Here is a 21,107-nt window from a genome sequence, read left to right on the forward strand (position 1 = left end):
CGATATATCGTCCCACCCCTATATAGAGATACTGTGTACCGATTTGCATGACGTTTGGATCAAATCTGTAATATCAATAATCAATCAATAATGTGTTTGTGCGGTTGTAATGACAATATGAATGTGTTTTTGTGTGCAGATTCCTCAGTCATTCTGGAGGTTCCAGCAACAAGCAGCGCTCCCCAGCTCAGACGGCACGCAGGTACTGATGGACTGATGTCCAGTTACACAGCGGTGGACAGAGTACTCAACCCTCGGTCTTGAGTCAAAGTGTAGAAGATACTCAAGAGTACTTTGAGAAACATTTTCCACATTATAGACAGTAGATCGGCTATTTTCAAACTGTTTGCCTCTTTCGTAGGTAGCATTTGGCAATTTGGCCTTTTACTTCGCACGAAGTAGTCTAATGGTCGTTTTTCTATTTTGCATGACTGGGATAGGTGTTAACATCTCACCAATCTGGGAACCCATCGCCAACTGAAAATGAAAAACAGCGCCCTCTGCTGTTTGTTCTATGTCTGTTGGCTCTGGGCGGACGATAACGTAACACCAGAGCACAAGGAAACCGGTGTTTGTGATGCGCCTTCAGCGCATCACTTCCGGTTGGTGCGACTATGTTTTCATTCCCACTAACAATATTTCTACACGGAACACTAACACCACTTCTCCCAGAGAACATGGATCGTTTTGGTTATAAGCCCACTTGTTTCTATGATGAAAGAGTAAGTTAAAATGTGAATATCTTTCCGTGGTTTTGTCTGCTCCGCGGACGCTATTGTTAAATTAGTTTCGGTTTGTTTCGAGGGGGAAAGATCGACGGACATGTGAATCCCGCCCACTACATGTGATTGGGTAAAGCGCGGCCTACTTCCTGATCTGAATGTGCACTCGTTATGACGAACCTCCCCGACAGATTCCAACGCAGTGCAGAAGCTGTTCTTGAGAGATTAACATCTCACAGATCACAGAAGAGGCACTTTGAGGCCTGTTATCTCAGTTCAATGAATCTAACTGAATCTCTACAAGGCATCATTCTATAAGCCATATCTCGAAAACTGGTGGGTCAAACTGCACAAGCAGTATGTCAAATTATAGCTATGATTCCCTGCTTTCATATGACATGAAAAAACGAAAATGAACAATGCCTAGAAGACTTATCGTTTATCGTGGGGGGGTCACAAATTGTAACTTTATAAATGTGCAGATGCCCTGTATACACTTGTACTGTATGTTGGTTTGTTTACTGTTGAGCGAGAAAACTATGAGAACCAGTGTTTTAGTAGCCTGGTAAACCCTCCCTCCGGAAATCTCATTTCCATTTGATTTCAGGAGTGAGTCTGGCATGATCGCCCATTCTGCAATATTGGCTGTAGGCTGGAGTTGGGCGGGAGTAATACCGTTGACTGACAACCCCTTCAGCCAATGATCGTTGTTCCCCTTCAGCCAATCAGCAGTTCATTTTTACCACCTCCAGACTAATGTGACGCAACGGGACTTTTGAGACGGCCATGCCCAAAATAGGTTGCCTTATTCGGATACATGCGTGTCACTGCCCGCCCCTGCTGGTTCTCTAAATATTTATTTTTAAATAGGCTCTGTCATGATTAATTGACCACATATATGAAGTTAAACAAGTAAATTCTATCCAAACGATATCTTAAAAGTAAATTCCGTGCCTCAAAAAAGAAGTTTGAGAGCATTTTAAAACCGAAAGTAAAAAGTGTAACTGGCCAAAAAAACAATGGCGGCTCGTTCCATTTTTGTCGGCTGCACTCGGTCCCATTCGGGCTCACTCGAACTCGCCACCTGATTGGCCAACTGTCGCTGTCATAGGCGACGCTGATAGGCTCGTCCATTTGGTGAACGGGCTAGAAACGCCCAGACAAGCCTTCAGGCCAGACTCACTCCTGAAATCAAATGGAAATGAGATTTTCCGGAGGGAGGGGCTTTACCAGGCTAGTGTTTTAGAGCATTGTTCCTCAAAGTGGGGTCCTTGAGGGAGTTCCAGGGGGTCCCCAGCTAAACGATGGATAGTTAGGAACCAAATGGACCCTTATGGGTCTGTAACTTTGAGAGTGTACAAATGGAACCAAATGGACCCGCCATTTTGGTGCACTCTCAGAGTTAAATTGACATTGATGTTACAATATAAATTGTGGTCCCAGAGATAGAAATGCCATTAAATGGGGGTCCGTAGCCCTATAACGCACGTCACACTGGGTGGTCCTTGAAATTAAAATGGTTGAGAATCACTGCTAGAGCCGTAAAAAAAATCTTCTCTCATGGGGGTCCCTGGCATGTATCTTTTCAAATGCGGGTCCGCAGGCTAATAAGTGTCAATTTCGGGGCCCCTTGACATGAAAAGGTTTGGTGTTTTAGAGGATGTGTTGGTGTGTATGTGACATTGTGTGTGTGTGTGTGTGTGTGTGTGTGTGTGTGTCTCTTCTCTCAGTGCCTCTCTTGATGAAGGGACCAGTGGGGGTCCAGCGCTGACCGGCCAGGTACATGAAACTAGTGGTGTAAAGTAACTAAGTACATTTACTCAAGTACTGCACAGTTTTGAGGTATTTTTTTTTTACTTTACTGGAGTATTTCCAATTTTCAATACTTTTACTTCTACTCCACTACATCTCAGAGGCAAATATTGTGCTTTTACTCCACTACAATTATTTGAAAACTTTAGTTACTTTATAGATTTAGATTATTATTATAAAACATATATTAACCACCTCAGCCCTATATACATTTCGGCCATTTGAAAATAGCCGATCTACAAGCTCACAATGCGTCGCCATGCGACGCATTGTGAGCTTGTAGATCTGCTATTTTCAAAATATATATACTTTTGTACTTTAAGTATAGTTTGATACCAATATCACCTATATATTTTGTACTTTCACTTAAGTACATTTTGAATTCCGGAGTTGCATTGTTGATACTTTTACTTAAGTAAAACATTTTAGTACTTTTTCCACCACTGCATGAAACCCTCCAACCATTTTCAAATTCTTAAAATATGTGATATCGTTCAAACCTTATTATTCTCCTTATTTGTACTTTTTGTGTTTTTTTTCTACTTGATCAAAACCACAGAGTCGACACAAAAGCATCAGAAAAAACAAGCTCGAAACGCGATCTAATACATTTTACTACATATTGAATTTTAATCCTTACAAGTAATAGTTTTGGACATATGAGGACGATTTGCTATCTGTCGTACGACAAAGTACATTACAGGGCTTATGAGGTGTAAAATCTACTGTGCCCTTTTCCTTTAAAGAGGTGGTTCCATGGTTTTGCACTTTTTCTGTTTTTCATGTGTCTATGAGGTTGATAGAACTTCATAAAGCCCCCTGGTGGTGTTTTTATGGTGTTTTATGTCTTCTCTGACTATTTTGAGTTTCTACCTGGAGGCTGAAACCTTGAGGGTCAAACGTGCCAATAGCCCTTTAGTGACACAGTCAAATTATACCCTCCCCCTCATTATCATAACACAACAGGTGTGGGCATGAGGAGGAGGGACTAGGACAGGTGGGTGGTGCTAAGGTGGTGGAGGAGGTGCTAAGGTGAGAACCAGGTATACTTAATGAACTGGAGGCGTGTCCACAGAAAAACATAACATAATAAACATAATTTTAACACTTTCTGTACACTTTTTTGAAAAAGATCTTCCTCCTAGTAAAACCATAATACCTGATGATCATGTTTTAGGGGGAGAAAAAAAATCACTGAACATCACAGCACCCCGTCTTTAACTCATTCAATGCCAGAATAAATAAATAAATAAATCATCCACTGCCAGCGATTTTTCATTTCATTTTCAAGTGGTCACAGCGTAGTTATCTCCAGTATGATCAACTCCTTGATGGTTGCTGAACACGGAGGCTTTCACCGTACTTCCGAAAAAAGAAAAACAACTAAAACACACCGCGACCCCTCATTCACTTGCTATGGGCCATTTAAAACAGCATGTCTCACCAAAAATGCAGGGAGGAAAAAAAGCAACTCAAGTTACAGCTGTTTTGCCAGAGACGCTAAACAGGAAGTGAATGGAGCAGTAAATCTTGGGATCACGTGATCTCCTGCTTCTGTGTGTATCTGGGGATGAAGTGGTTACTCAAATGCAAGCCAAGAGCGCCATCTAGTGGAAACACAAAAAAACAACAACCTAGGAACGTCATAAGATGTTATTGGCGGTATGAGCTTTGCATTTACAAACGTCAAACGACGTCCGTGGCAGGGCATGAGTTAATGGGTTTAGTTGCACATTCACTTATGCTGGTTGAGAAATATAGCTAATAGTGTGTCTGAAGGGGGCGCGGTGGCGCAGTCGGTAGCGCTGTCGCCTCACAGCTAGAAGGTCCTGGGTTCGATTCCCGCCCGGGGACGCTGTGGGCGTTGGGGGCGTGTCTTCTCCTCCGCGTCATCAGTGCCCATACCCTAGGTGGGGTTGGTGAAAGGGCCTTTCTGTGTGGAGTTTGCATGTTCTCCCCGTGTCTCCTAGGGTAGGTACCCTCACGAAAACATGTAGTAATCCTGGTCACTATACTGCCTCCCCCTGGTCAGACGGGGTGCCTGATAGAGGGGAAAGGAACTGGTTGGAATAACATGTTCCTTCGACGCGCTACGTCCAACCAGGGAACTTCCCCCCTGTCGGGTGATAAGAAGCGGCTTGCTAGCTCTCATGCATTGAAGGAGGCATGAGGTCGGCTCTAGGCTCTCCCTAGGCTGGCAGAGGGAGTGTAGCGCCCAGGATTACTTAGACAATTGGCACTGGGTGAAAAAAATGGGTTATAAAAAATCGTGGGATAAAAATGCAAAGTAAAAAAATAGTATGTCTGAAGCAGTGAAGTAACACTGACCTCTGAGCGGTGTGTGTGTCCAACCCAGCCGGCCTCGTCCTGCTCCTTCGACAGCAGTCTGAGGTCAGAGCTGTCCGACTCTGAGCCCAGGTGGCCTGAAGTTCCCCCCGTCCTGAACCAGAACGAAGACCGCAGGAGGACCAAGTACCTGAGGAAAGATTACCTAAAGGTACGCCACGGGAAACCCATGTATGAACACGGCAAAAAACACAACTTAAAACCCATGTATGAACACTGCAAAAACACAACTTAAAACCCATGTATGAACACGGCAAAAACACAACTTAAAACCCATGTATGAACACAGCAAAAACACAACTTAAAACCCATGTATGAACACCGCAAAAACACAACTTAAAACTCATGTATGAACACGGCAAAAACACAACTTAAAACCCATGTATGAACACCGCAAAAACACAACTTAAAACTCATGTATGAACACGGCAAAAACACAACTTAAAACTCATGTATGAACACGGCAAAAACACAACTTAAAACTCATGTATGAACACGGCAAAAACACAACTTAAAACTCATGTATGAACACGGCAAAAACACAACTTAAAACCCATGTATGAACACGGCAAAAACACAACTTAACTCTTTAACTGCCAATGACGAGATTTCTCGCCACTAGACACCGCCAATGACGAGAATGACAAGGGTTCATGTTTTCAGTGTTTTTCCACTAGATGGCGCTGTTCACTTGCCTATGGGTCACCGTTTGGCTCTCTGTTGAAGCAGAGGAGCAGCGGGTCACGTGATTAAAAAAAAAACAACAACACTCCATTCTCTCCCTTGTAATTCGATCTGGAAGAATGGCTTTTCCGCTGTAGATTTTTGGTGAAAACAGCCTGCATTCAACTGGCCACAACTATGGAACGGATGGTTGCAACAGATGGTTGCAACGGATGGTCCCCCCCCCCGATTCTACCAGACTCAGATACGTCTTTTAAAGCGATCAGGGGATCGATCATACTGGAGATAATTATTCTATGATTTTTCAAAGGTGTGTGAAAACACTCGAAAGTCGCTGGCAGTGGCGTGGAAAAATGATGTTTTATTACTGGCAGTCAAAGAGTTAAAACTCATGTATGTTCACAACAAAAACACAAGTGAAGACTCTAGCCTGGGACCAGACCAATCTGCCAGACGCAACAAAAAAAACAAAATCGGCGATTTGGGTCTGGCACCGCTCCGTCGTGAATCCATTTCCTGCTCCCGAAGTCTGGGGTGACCAATCAAGGCCCAGTATTCAAATATGGGCAATCTGGGAACCCATCGCCAACTGAAAATGAAAAACAGCGCCCTCTGCTGTTTGTTCTATGTCTGTTGGCTCTGGGCGGACGATAACGTAACACCAGAGCACAAGGAAACCGGTGTTTGTGATGCGCCTTCAGCGCATCACTTCCGGTTGGTGCGACTATGTTTTCATTCCCACTAACAATATTTCTACACGGAACACTAACACCACTTCTCCCAGAGAACATGGATCGTTTTGGTTATAAGCCCACTTGTTTCTATGATGAAAGAGTAAGTTAAAATGTGAATATATTTCCGTGGTTTTGTCTGCTCCGCGGACGCTATTGTTAAATTAGTTTCGGTTTGTTTCGAGGGGGAAAGATCGACGGACATGTGAATCCCGCCCACTACATGTGATTGGGTAAAGCGCGGCCTACTTCCTGATCTGAATGCGCACTCGTTATGACGAACCTCCCCGACAGATTCCAACGCAGTGCAGAAGCTGTTCTTGAGAGATTAAAATATGGGAGACTGTAATCGGTAGCTGGTTGTAGGTCTAACCAATTGCGTGCAGAGCCATTGTTTTGGTCCCGCCCCTTGGAAAAAAAAATCTTCCTCTTAGAAGCACCAGACTCAAGCGTTGGGATTTGAGATGACGTAATATTATGCCCATGGCAGTCAATGTGTTAACTTGTCAAGTATGTTGAAACTGTATGAATATACTGTATTTTTGATCATATCTTTCTATACAGTCTGAAATTGTCCTTGCAATGTACAGTATACATGTACAACAAATGACGCTGGTGGGGTTGGTGAAAGGGCCTTTCTGTGTGGAGTTTGCATGTTCTCCCCGTGTCTCCTAGGGTAGGTAATACCCTCACAAAAACATGCAGTAATCCTGGTCTCTATACTGCCTCCCCCTGGTCAGCCGGGTCGCCTGATGGAGGGGAAAGGAACTGGTTGGAATAACGTGTTCCTTCCACGTGCTACGTCCTACCGGGGAAACTCTCCCCTGTCAGGTGATAAGAAGCGGCTTGCTAGCTCTCATGCACTGAAGGAGGCATGAGGTCGGCTCTAGGCTCTCCCTAGGCTGGCAGAGGGAGTGTAGCGCCCAGGATTACATAGACAATTGGCACTGGGTGAAAAAAATGTTCACTAAATCGTGGGGGGAAAAAAATGAGGCTGAAATAAAGGATCATGTTTTCCCTTCCTGCAGTACAAGTGTCAGAGCGCCCGGAAGAACTCCTGTGGAAATGATGATTGCGAGGTAAGACATAAAAAAAACATTTAAAAAAGGTTTTAGAGCATGCACCAGTGGCGGGAAAAAGGTAAAAGTATCATTACTGCAATGTAGAAACACTCTGTTACAAGTAAAAGTCCGGAATTCTAAATTCACTTGAGTAAAAGTGCAGAAGTATTGGTATCGAAACGTACTTAAAGTACCAAAAGTAGAAAGTACTCGGTATGCAGAATGTCCCGTTTCACAAGTTTTCAAATGTATAAAATGTATACAAATCTTTTGAAAATAGCCGGAATCTATATAGGGCTGAAGTGGTTTATGTATTTTTTGTAATAACAATCACATTCTACAAAGTAACTAGTAACTAAAAAGTTTTCAAATAATAGTAGTGGAGTAAAAGTACAATGTTTTCCTCTGAGATGTAGTGGAGTAGAAGTAAACGTACTGAATGGGTGTAACTATAGAGTCTGACTTAATTTACACATCCTACCTGAGTCGCGTTTTTTACCCCCCGTTCTGAATTCCCATAGACGTGTTTAATATTGCGTCAAATAAGAACTGTGTTCCAAAAATAAACAAATGACCCCGGAGATTTGACTCTTATGGATATGAAGCATCAACTGACGGTGAGAAAACGCTAATGTTACTTCCGATGAATTAGTTACATTTTCACCAGAAACAGAATGTATCAAATATAAGTGACTGACTATCATAAACGATACAGAACCTCCTCCCTGACAATATCACAGAGACAGTTTGTTTATTTTTGGACCACAATTCTTATATGAGACGATTGTAAGATGACCCAATGTTATTCTCCATAGAGAAATGACTTTACGAACCAGGGGATGGACGAGTGACGTCAGGACTTCTGTAACTCTATTAGTAACTCAATGCTGTCTTTGTCTGCAGGAGGGGATGCGGAACTCGGACTTTGGCACGACTCTGACGGTGTTTGGGTTGAAGCCACGTTCAGGTGAGGTTCTGTCTGTTCCTCTTCTCTTTTCTCTGGAAGACTCTGACGGCGTTTGGGTCGAAGCCACAAGTCTTTTGAATAGAATTCCATTTAGTTTTAGTCATATTATAGTACATCTGATTTAGTTTTTGTCTAGTTTTAGTCGACTAAATATCATGAGATTATAGTCGGCTAAATCTACAGTTGAATTAGTCGACTAAAATGTATTTTGGCGGTGCCTTGATGGCGTCGTAATGGCTGATTTTACACTCGGTCGCATGTTGAAAATAGGCGAGCTTGTAGATCTACTATTTTCAGAGCACAACACCCGAACGCAACCAAATATAAAACGACTTAGTTCTACTGGATCTCTTCACAAACTAGATCCCTCACTAACATTTTAGTCTAGTTTTTAGTTGTTGACGAAATTGTCAATATATTTAGTCTTAGTTTTAGTCACCATACAGTCTATTTATTTAGTTTTTATCTAGTCTTCGTCAGTGAAAGAAGGTAGTCGACGAACATTCTTCGTCATAGTTTTAGTCTACGAAATCAACACTGATGCCGCGTTCAGGTGAGGTTCTGTCTGTTCCTCGTCTCTTTTCTCTGGAAGACATGGTGGATGCGGCTCAGAGATCATGTTGTCCCCTAAGGCTCATATATAACTTGTCATAACAGCCCAGTTAAGGTGTAAATGCACCTTCGCTAGAGAAGTGTGCTCCTCGGCAGTGTTAGTGGTGACTTTTAAATGACGTCGCGTGCACGTCACGCGCACGCACGCACACTTCACATGTTCCAGCTGATCAATTCATAAGATGACAGGTGAATCCAAACTCCTGCTATATTTTTTTTCAATTCAGATTTTGTTGTTTTTGCACACACTACACACTACACAGTACACACACGCACGCACACTCGCACTACACACACACACACACACACACACACACACACACACACACACACACACACACACACACACACACACACACACACACACACACACACTTCACTGTAAACTATTCAATATTCATTTAGCTCTGAGAGTGTGTTCTCTCTCAGAGTTACAGACCTGTAAGGGTCCATTTGGTTCCATGTGTACACTCTCAGAGTTACAGACCTGTAAGGGTCCATTTGGTTCCATGTGTACACTCTCAGAGTTACAGACCTGTAAGGGTCCATTTGGTTCCAGGTGGGGGGGGGGGGCTAGTGGCGTTCAAGTTGAGCCCCCACAGCCATGGACACAAATCGGCGCGCCTGGTGATAGTACTTGTTGCTATAGAGTGTTTGTTCAGTAACAGGAGTCTCCATGTCTCTCCAGATCTTTAATAAACAGAAAATACATGTTCAGGTAGGTGACAAAATCAGGAGAGAGTACCCATTCATGACCTTTATTTCTATAGTGTTCCAGTCACAATTTTGTATCTGCTCATGTCTGAGCGTCATCACTTCCAATTTCACTTGTTTAATCTGTATCCTGACTGAGTTCTCCATCCCGATTGGATCAAATTGATATCCCAACTTGAAAATGTATTTTCTGTTTAACACATTGAGTGCCATAAACGGTCCGGACCGTTTTTGAGAAGTTTTTGGCCTTTTTTTTATTATACGTGGGGCCCACGTGGGGCGCTCTATTGAAACTTTGGGATCATCCAAGGAGTGTCTGAGAAGGAGAGGCCGGATGTGGATCCATGTCAAAAATTCTTCCGGTCGGCCGCTCCAATGTTAACTCCTTGACTAAAAGCTTAATATCTCCATTTCTTTTTAACGTGGTGGAAGTGAGCCGTTTTCGATCGGCGATCACTCTGCAATGGAGGATCGCGTTAGAAATATTATTGTTCCAGGCGTTAGTCGGGACCCTCCGCCGTCTCGCACGCACACTTTGTTTACATCCACTTCCGCGTCGGGGCTTCTACAGCACAAAACATATCAACGTAAGTGGATGGAAGATATGCAGGCACTGAACGTACCCTATTTTAATAAACCCCTGGCACACAATGTGTCAACAACGACGAGTCGGACTATAGAGAGGAGATCAACTCACTGGCACTCTGGTGCCGGGAGAACAACCTCGCTCTTAACGTCGACAAGACCAAATAACTGATCGTGGACTTCAGGAGGCCGCGGAGAGACCATGCGCCCATCCTCATCGACGGTGCTGTAGTGGAAAGGGTCAGAGAGTTCAAGTTCCTCGGAGAACACATCGAGGAGGACCTCAAATGTTATTTCACATTACTACCATGGAGATGGATGGATTGTGTACTCCGGGTAGGAGAACGAGACTTTGCCCCAGGTGAAGGAGTTGAAGTATCTCGGGGTCTTGTTCACGAGTGAGGGGAGGACGGAGCAGGAGATCAGCCGGAGAATGGGAGCAGCAGGAGCGGTATTGCAGTCGCTGTACCGCACTGTTGTGACGAAAAGAGAACTGAGCCAGAAGACAAAGCTCTCGATATACCGAGCAACCTTCGTTCCTACTCTCACCTACAGTATGGTCATGAAGTGTGGGTCTTGACCAAAAGAGTAAGATCACGGATAAAGCGGCCGAAATGAGTTTTCTCAGACGAATGGACCCCGTAGGGATAGAGTGAAAAAAGAACTCATACGCAAAGTAGAATCGCTGCTCCTTCACTTGGAAAGGAGCCAGCTTAGGTTGTTTGGGCATCGAGTATGGATGCCTCCCAAGAATCTCAATGGGAAGGTCCTCTCTGCACGTCCCACTCGGAGGAGACCCCCTGGCAGACCAAGGACCAGATGGGCGGATTATATCTCCACACTGACATTGGAACGCCTCAGGATTCCCTCAGGAGAAAGTGGCTAAAGTTACCCGAGAAAGGGAAGTCTAGAGCTCTCTGCTGGAACTATTGCCGCCACGACTCAACTCCGAGTGGTTGAAGATGGATGGATGGATGAATTTTCTTTGGACGGAGATACAGGATGGAGGAGATGCAATGGAGGAGATGCAATATCTTATCATCTCTGACTGCATGTAAATAGTGGCTGTAAATCGGGCAAAAACCGTAGTAGAGAGAGAGCTTTCAGGAAATGGGACAAAAAATAACCTTTTTCAACTAATGGTTTCAATGGAGATCCTTATTGGAAACTGTACTCCTCACACAGAAAATGAACACATTTCTTAATGTGTGTTCCCACCCCTTTGGAGTCACTTGAATCGTGGGGGGAAGCGAACGTCGGGGAAGCGACCCACCGTCCACCATCCTGGTTGTCTTCATGTAAATAAGAGAATCAGTCTATGTGACTGACAGGAGAGATGATCAGAGGAGCAGAGTTTTTACCACCATCGTTGAGACATGGACTGAAGAATGGAAAGAGTGTCTCAGTGAAGGTGCAGCCAGTGAAAGAGTAGAGATGAACTCTGGTCTCCACATCATAAAAGGAGACCAGACCCTCCTCATAATCCACAAACACTCCCACTTTTTGGACCTCCTCTCTTACAGGGAGGAGGACAGCAGGGCCGGCAGCAGCGCGGTACTCGTTTGCATTCCTCAACATTATAGTCCAGTAACCCTCGTCTGGGCTCAATGTGATGTGCCCTTTCCTGTTGATGGACTCTCTGGCCACTCCTAAACTCCACTCTGTCTTCCCTTTAATCTGAACCCCATAGTAAAACCTTCCTGAGGAGAAGCTTTCTTTTCCTAGGACGTTGACGTCTTCAGAGAATCTCTCTGGGTTGTCTGGGAGATCCTTCCATACGTTTACGTGACTCACTTTTTTCCTATCCTCAGACAGGACAAGTCCACAGTGTGCTGTATCATGGTCCAGAGTTACATCCACTAGATATCGCTTTATCCTCCTCAGCTCAGCATCACACAGATTCTTCTTCTCTTGACTGAGTGTCTTCTCCAGCTGAGCCACAGCTGTCCTCACTGTCCTCACATGTGAAGACTGATGGACATCGACCTTTGTCCAGTCCTTGGTGGGTCTCCATCCAGAGTTGGTGGACGGGATTTTCTGGGCGGGGTGGAGGTGGTCTTCAGTGTGTGTGATTTGCTTCAGCTCAGAGCTTCTCTTCTTTAACTCAATGATTTCCTGCTGCAGCTCTTTAACGAAGCCTTCAACCTGTTTCTCTGTTGTTTTCTGCTTCTCTTCAATCACATCAATGAGCTCAGCCTGGCTTCTCTCAATACAGCTGATCAGAGCAGTGAAGACCTGAACACTCTCTGCTATCACTGTGTCTGCATCTTTCCTGCTGAGCTCTACTGAGTGTTTGACCTCCTGAATCTTCAGTCGTCTTTCCTGGATCATCTGCTGAACTTCAGCCTCGGTCTTTGCTTCATATTCTTTCAACTTGTGACTCCTGAACTGATCGGCCATCTCAGAGAAGACCTTATTAACCGAATATTCTATTCTCTTATAGAATGTTCTGTTACACAGTGGACACTTACACACTTCACTAGTGTCCCAGTAATGCGTGATACAGGCTTTGCAGTAGTTGTGTCCACATGGAGTGCTGATTGGATCAGTAAACACATCCAGACAGATAGAACACAGGAAGTGATCTTCAGACAGGAGAATGCTGGCAGAGGCCATTTCTACACACTGGATAAAAGTGAAACACTGGAAATATTACGACTTAAGACTGGGAATAAATAATGGGGACTCCGGGAAGAATTCGACCAGTTAATTTAAGATCCAGGAAATGTTTATGGTGTGACTCTACTGGAGAAATACTAATTCAATGGGCTTCTCCTTCGCTCTCTTATTCTGACCTTCTCTTGGTCTCTCTCGCATAGAACTGACGCTCGCACTTCGTGTAATCAGCTTTTAAGCTGAGCTCCATTGAATCTCACGTCATCAAACATGACGTCAGTCCCTCCCAAATGTGGAGTTCCACAGGGCTCCAACTGGCCTCCACGTATAGTACTCTTATCAGAAATATTGACTGGAGTTTACATTAACACATTGCCTGCCAAGAATGCATGTATGCGTCTTTTAAAAAAACATTTATGTCCATGTGTTAACAAAAAAACATGCATATTAAGATTTGTTTTGCTTTTATACTAAATGTTTGTTCTTTTTATATTTTGCACACCCTCATATCCTTTAAAACTCTTTTTTTATGTTTCTAATTTTAATGTGTTTATATGTAATGCCATGTGAAGCACTTTTTAAGCACTTTTTAAGCCTTATTGTTGGTATCGGCCAAGAACGCAGGAGTCTGTCCCTGTTCCAATGCACTAGACCCCTGTTTACATGGGATGCTGAGGTGGAGCGCAACACCTACCATCAGCTCCCAGTACTTACAACACCTACCATCAGCTCCCAGTACTTACAACACCTACCATCAGCTCCCAGTGCTTACAACACCTGCCATCAGCTCCCAGTACTTACAACACCTACCATCAGCTCCCAGTACTTACAACACCTACCATCAGCTCCCAGTACTTACAACACCTATCATCAGCTCCCAGTACTTACAACACCTACCATCAGCTCCCAGTACTTACAACACCTACCATCAGCTCCCAGTACTTACAACACCTATCATCAGCTCCCAGTACTTACAACACCTACCATCAGCTCCCAGTACTTACAACACCTATCATCAGCTCCCAGTACTTAATCGCACGACTTTCCGCACCCACGCCGTGTTACTCTTATGCTGAGTTGGCGGTGCCCGGGGTCGAACCCATGACCTTGTGGTCCAAAGTCGAGAGAGCTCTACCGACTGAGCTACCCGGACACAACAGTGCTGTACAAATACAGGTGACACACATTTTATTGTACACAGGGAACACATGTTTCAATTAAAGGTTTCAGTGGAGATCTTTATTTGCAGCTGTTCTACTGACCTGTAAAATGAACACATGTCACAGTTTTATGTCGATAGAATACATCTGCAAGGAGCATTTAACAATTAAATGATTGTGGCAGGTGATTGACAAACCATTAAATGAACCCTTGTATTCGTCATAATGCAAAAGCAGAGCATTAGTCCATGTGATTGACAGGAGAGATGATCAGAGGAGAAGAGTTTATACCGCCATCATAAAGACCTGGACTGAAGAATGTAAAGAGTTTCTCAGTGAGCGCTGGTCTCCACATCATAAAAGGAGACTAGACCCTCCTCATAATCCACAAACACTCCCACTTTCTGGACCTCCTCTCTTACAGGGAGGAGGACATCAGGGCCAGCAAGAGCCCAGTACTTATTTCCATTCCACAACTCTATAGTCCAGTAACCATTGTTGGGTGTCTGTATGGTTACACCTTTCCTGTTGATGGACTCTCTGGCCACTCCTAAACTCCACTCAGTCTTCCCTGTAACCTGAACCTCATAGTAAAACCTTCCTGAGGAGAAGCTTTATTTTCCTAAGGCATCGCCAAACTTAGAGAATCTCGCTGTGTTGTCAGGGAGATTCTTCCATATGTTTACATCACTCACTTGTTTTCTATCCTCAGACAGGATGAGGGTGGGATGTGCTGTATCAGGGTCCAGAGTCACATCCACCTCTTCATCTCTTGACTGAGTGTCTTATCCAGCTGAGCCACAGCTGTCCTCACTGTCCCCACATACGAAGACTGATGGACATTGACCTTTGTCCAGTCCTTGGTGGGTCTCCAGCCTGTGTTGTTGGATTTGAAGTTGTAGAGGAGGTCATGGTGGTCTTCAGTGTGTGAGAGCTGTTTCAGCTCAGAGCTTCTCTTCTCCAACTGATTCATTTCCTGTTGCAGCTCATTAATGAAGCCTTCAGCCTGTTTCTCTGTTGTTTTCTGCTTCTCTTCAATCACATCAATGAGCTCAGCCTGGCTTCTCTCAATACAGCTGATCAGAGCAGTGAAGACCTTAACACTCTGTGCTACGACTGCATCTGCATCTTTCCTGCTGATCTCTACTGAGCGTTTGACCACCTGAACTTTCAGCTGCCTATCCTGGATCATCTGCTGAACTTCAGCCTCTGTCTTTGCTTCATATTCCTCTTTCAACTTGTGACTCCTGAACTGATTGACCATCTCAGAGAATATTTTATTAACAGAGAATTCTATTCTCGTATAGAATGTTCTGTTACACAGTGGACACTTACACACATCATTAGTGTCCCAGTAACGTGTGATGCAGGCTTTGCAGTAGTTGTGTCCACATGGAGTGGTGATTGGATCAGTGAACACATCCATACAGATAGAACACAGGAAGTGATCTTCAGACAGGAGACTGAAGGTAGAGGCCATTTCTATAGCGCTGAGAATAAAAGTGAAAGTGTGAAACACTTGAAACAGTTCAACTTAAGTTAAGTCCAATAAGATCTCAACCAGTTAATGTGATCCAGGAATGTATAAGGTTTGACTATAAGGGATATCTTTGGGGCTGTAGGGAATTTTCTTCTCTCTTTCTCTCTCGAATCGGACTAACGACCTCACACATCGTGTAATCAGCTTTTAAGCTTGAGCTTCGTTGAATCTCACGTCATCAAACATGACATCAGTCCTTCCCTAAAATGGAGTTCCACAGGGCTCCAACTGGCCTCCACATACTCTGATCAGAAATATTATGTATCTACTATTTTTTGAATAGCCAAAGAAATCCAAAAATTACACAGACTCTTTCTCTGTCTCAATGGGTTAAGTGGTCAGATTTGTGAACGCTTTGGATATTGTCAAGTGGGCCCTGATCCGTTGCACTCTGTGTTGCCTGCCGTTCAGCGTTCACCAGTTCAAAGTTGTGATCTATATCTCTGTTTTACAAACAATGGATCGGGACCCATATGTGTGTCGCGGACCAATTTTTATGGGTTGTGAGTAAATATCCCTTTATTTCTTTGTTTCCTAAATTTTTCTTTTTATTATTACTATTTCAAAAGATTTTTTTAAAGGGACATTTCACCGATTTTGCAACCAGATCTTATTTTAATGAAGTTTAGCACTCAAGAAACAAGATCCTGTTTTTTTCCCCTGTATAATCTGTGTTTTTAGATATCTAGTAATCTTCGAATATCTTGTGATGTTATTTACGTCACGACGGCATGGTCTAATTCCTTTCCGCACTACATGTTGTCTCGATGCGTCTTAGTCAGACCAGCTCCAAAGACAGCCCCAAGGGGTGTCCCCAAGATCCGCTCATCATTCGAATACCAAAACTCAGAAGACAGTTGACTGGCAGTAAATGACTGGCTGGTGGCTGCTATTTATGTTATCAAATCACTACATAATGTTATATCATTGCCCTAAATGGCGAGATATTGACAAGGGAAGGATGATTAAAAAATCATTATGTCTGTATTAGCCTTGATGTCTGTATAAGAAATGACTTTGTACAGGTGGAAAACTTTAGTTAAATTTGCAGAGTGACGCATTACTTTACCTGAGTTACATCTTCTGATAGTTGTACTTGAATGTTGACATGAAATAATAATCCTGTTTAGTGTTTCATAAGCGCAAGCGTGAAAGAATCCAAATACAGCGTGGAGCGACGGTAAACAAACACTGTTGAAAGGCTAGGATCACAATACCAAGGATTCGGCAGTTATGTCGCTACTATGCTACACGGAAGTAGAACGGCATAAAGATACCAAGGATTTGTCAGTGATGTGACATCACTAACGAATCCTTGGACATGAAGGATGAGATGGACGCTTCTGACTTCCAGTGTTGCCAGATATTGTGAAAGAAATAAGATACCAGGTCTCTGAAAACAAGCCCAAAAGAAGATAACTAGGCCAAGATAACTTTAAACCTGCCGATCTACCAGCTCACAACGCGTCGCGATGTTACCCATTGTGAACTTGTAGATCTGCTATTTCCCCAAAAATCTTCAGGGGAAAAAAGTGCAAAATGTGGAATATTTTTGAAATATTTTAACAACACATATTTGGTAGGGGCTCCCTAGCACAAAGCATTTCAGATGGAGGTCGTGGAAAAATACATGAACATGTTTGAGAACCAAAACATTTGGAAACAAGCCCAAATATCAACACAATTTTAGAAACAAGCTGCTTATAATAAGCAGACATGGCAACACTGCCACTGGCAGCAACACTGGTACCATGCTGTGTATGTTGTTGTAGATCACACCCCCACTCAGCCTCGCCTCCCCACAAGGAGGGGCTGTGCACCAAAGCATTATGGTCATTGTAGTAATGCAGCAGTCCAGTCAAACCCAAGTCAAACACACAGATTTCATTTTTTTTCTGGCCATAGGGTGCAAATTTTAAATGTTGCTACTGTTATCTACTACAAATACTATTAACATTGAGTGATTGCAGTTTGTTCCACGGGTGAAATTCTCCTTTAAGTTAACACATTCACCGCCGGGTACTATGCATCCGCTTTATCCTGCTGGTGCCAGTGTTTTTTTTACCGTGTTTTGACGATCTTTGGAGAGCCGCAGAAGCCACGACGTGCACGCGGATGTAAACAAAAAGTGTCCGGGGGGGTGGGGGAGGGTCCCGTCTAGCCACTGGAACAATAACATTTCTACCGCGATCGGCCATTTTGCTGCTATCGTGCGTTGAAAATGGCTGGTTTTCACCAAAAAGAAAAAGAATCTGAGCTAGGAGTGTTTTTCTACAAATCCTGATGTAGGAATGGACGGAAAGGATGACGTCACATCCGTCCATTCCATCGAGCGTCGAGGGATCATTCCTAAGTTGCGTCAGAGCGCCCTCTTGTGGAATCTTCAAAAAGCGCCGAGCGGTTGGATCTGAGTGGACGTAGATCTACGTCCCTTTGGCAGGGAATGTGTTAATGGGCTGAATGCAGTGGTGTAAAGTAACTAAGTACATTTACTCAAGTACTGTACTTAAGTACAATTTTGAGGTATTTTTACTTTACTGGATTATTTCCAATTTTCAGTACTTTTACTTCTACTCCACTGCATCTCAGAGGCAAATATTGTACTTTTACTCCACTACAAGTATTTAAAAACTTTAGTTACTTTAATTATCAATTATTATATTATGAAACATACATTTACCACTTTAGCCCTATTTTATACATAGGCTATTTGAAAATAGCCGATCTACAAGCTCACAACGCGTCGCGATGCGACGCGTTGTGAGATCTACAGATCTACTGTAGATCTGCTATTTTCAAACATTTTTGTACTTTTACTTTTGGTACTTTAAGTACGTTTTGATACCAGTACTTTAGTACTTTTACTCAAGTCAATTTTGAATTACGGACTTTTACTTGTAACGGAGTATTTCTATATTGCAGCATTGATACTTTTACCTAAGTAAAATAAATACCTGAGTACTTTTTCCACCACTGGCTAACGGTGTCCCTCTGTGTTGCTCCTCAGCGTTCACCAGGGCAACGCGGCAGCAGGAGAACACAGACCCCAGCTTCACCATGAGGAGGAAGATGGAACATCTCCGAGAGGAGATGGAGCAGATCGGACTCCTACGACAGGTCAGGATAATACTGATGATGATGATGATGACGGTGACGACAAATAGATGTGGAGGATTTAAAGGAGAGATCCAGTCATATTAGGTGTTTGTTTGCTTTGATGTGTCGCTAATCACTCACCAACATACCAGGGTCAGTTGACTTTTTTTCATAGAAGCCCCTGTTGTCCATTGTGGAGACCCCTTCCACTGGCATAATGGAGTACTTTATATTACTGATCTACTGCCCCCTAAGGACAAGGTGAGGTCCCTCAGGTCCTCTGACAAAGGCCTTTTGAAGATACCCGCGTCCAATCTAAAAACAAAGGGTGACAGGGCCTTTGCAGTAGTTGCTCCCACACTGTGGAACGCCCTTCCCCTGGCATTAAAAAATGCTGAGTCTGTTGACATTTTTAAGAGAATGCTTAAAACACTTTTGTTTCGTAAGCACTTTGTCCTTTGAAGTTACCTGACTCACATACAGTAGGTCAATGCTTTTGTTTTTATCCTTGCTGTTTTGTACTTTTCACAATTTTTGTACTATAATATACCCTGTTGGTATCTTGTTAATTGTGTGTATTTTGTGTTCGATTGTACAGCACTCTGTACAAGAACACTGTTTCGAAAGGTGCTTACTTTTACTTTGTAACAACGAAAATCGCCTATTTTAGCAGCTCCAAAGTTTTTTTTCCCACTAATCCTCATTATGCAGTGTCCTGACACTCAAACCTGGACTGAATGTCCCTTATGAGCTGCTGTTCATGCAGAACGACGTGGAAGCTAGTCCTCTGTGTTGCCAGATTCTGTAAGAGAAACAAGCAACCAGCTCCACGTCGTTCTGCATGAACGGCAGCTCATAAGGGACATTCGGTGCATGTTTGAGTGTCAGGACACTGCAGAATGAGGACTAGTGGAAAAAAAACTTTGGAGCTGCTAAAATAGGCGATGTTACTTGCTAGTTGCACTCAGCCGCCCTATCCACCTGTTTCCTAGGCTTTTCACTTCCTGTGTGTGTTCCACTTCCTGTCGATTTGATCCAATGAAATCCAATGAAACTGGTCAGATGACTAATGATATCCAATGAAATCCGACAGGAAGTGGAAAACACACAGCCTAGGAAACAGGTGAATAGGGACAGGCTGTAATTGCTTAAGCCCCGCCCCCTCTGTGTTCCTGTTGAGCAGCATTGAAATGAATGAACGGGGATTTAACATTGTTCCTCTACTTCATATGGCTTAATGAAATTAACTCATCAAAGGCACCACTCTCTTCACACTGGGTGTGATTTGTTTTTTGTAAATCACTTTGAAAAAGCTCTATAACAAACAATGTTTATTATTTTAATTATAATTCTTGAGAAGTCAGTGATGAAGTGTGTGGTGTTGCGGAACATCGAGTGCAGACTGAAATACCTTAACCTTTATGTGTTTTACACAACATTGACCTTTGTGTTTTACAGAACATTGAGTTACCCTACCTTAATAACTCTTTGACTGCCAGAGTATTTTCATAAAGTACTCCCCCAGTGCCAGTGTTTGTTATTTTGTTATTTAATTTTCAAATAGTTTGTCTGGCTGCGGTTTTAAACACACACGACAGATCTACCAGCAGAGAGCAGCAGATAGACACCTTGATCACTCGCTCACTCGTTCGACCCCCCCCCAACAGGCTCATACAGTCCATACGTCATAACCGGATGTGACGTTTACGACAATCGCCGATCGGGCTTCAGACCGTTGTGATACACGACGACGATGACTGTTCGTCACCCAGACTTAAGAAAATAGAAGTGGAGCTATCCTTTCGTTTTTTATACTGTGTGAAAAACCGTGTTTTTCCCTATTCTGGCCTAAAATGACCGGGGGGAAAAAAATTGAACCTGAAACGGAATCTGCGTTATGTATCCGTCTCCGGGTGAGTGTGAAGTAAACGGAAAACGAAACTGATGATGAAAAATAAACGGAGTAGCGCGATCACAGATTAAACAATGAAAAAGCTAAACGCGCGTCTAACGCGTCGACGGCCAACTGGACAAACTAGCAATTGACGCGTTATCGAGTCAACGGCAGTCAAAGAGTTAACCAGTGATGAAGTGTCTTGGTGTGTGTTTTTGCAGAACATTGAGTGCAGACTGAAAGTGTTGCTTCCGGACGACGTTGGCGCCGCCCTCATGGACGGCGTGGTGCTGTGTCACCTGGCCAATCACATCTGTCCTCGCTCCGTGGCCAGCATCCACGTCCCGTCCCCTGCCGTGGTGAGTGGTGACCTCTGACCTCACAGGACATTAAACACTTACAAACAATGTAGAACAAAAAGAGAGAAAGGAAAAGGAGCGCCTCTGTTTGGCTGGAGTAAAAGTAACAATGTACAAAACCTTGGTACTAAAGAGTCACAAAATTGATTTGCAAAAAAGGAAAGAGACCAAGGCACTCTTGTGGAAAAATGTACAAGCCTTTAACACA

At 43.5% G+C, this 21,107-nt stretch overlaps 1 protein-coding gene across 1 annotated transcript in view; it reads left to right on the forward strand.

Annotated features, from left to right (window-relative positions):
* lrch2 (leucine-rich repeats and calponin homology (CH) domain containing 2) overlaps positions 1 to 21,107 on the forward strand; it is a gene marked incomplete at its 5' end in the record, with an annotated part of 59,454 nt that overhangs the window by 35,703 nt on the left and 2,644 nt on the right. Inside the window, 7 exons of the mRNA XM_080436231.1 lie at positions 140 to 202; positions 2,453 to 2,501; positions 4,891 to 5,031; positions 7,324 to 7,374; positions 8,260 to 8,323; positions 18,558 to 18,667; positions 20,762 to 20,899. Of these exons, the coding sequence (XP_080292357.1) occupies positions 140 to 202; positions 2,453 to 2,501; positions 4,891 to 5,031; positions 7,324 to 7,374; positions 8,260 to 8,323; positions 18,558 to 18,667; positions 20,762 to 20,899 (616 nt within the window). The remainder of the gene's footprint in view (positions 1 to 139; positions 203 to 2,452; positions 2,502 to 4,890; positions 5,032 to 7,323; positions 7,375 to 8,259; positions 8,324 to 18,557; positions 18,668 to 20,761; positions 20,900 to 21,107) is intronic.

This window comes from Gymnoscopelus braueri (genome assembly GCF_963280865.1).
Source record: "Gymnoscopelus braueri genome assembly, chromosome: 8".
Classification (NCBI taxonomy): domain Eukaryota; kingdom Metazoa; phylum Chordata; class Actinopteri; order Myctophiformes; family Myctophidae; genus Gymnoscopelus; species Gymnoscopelus braueri.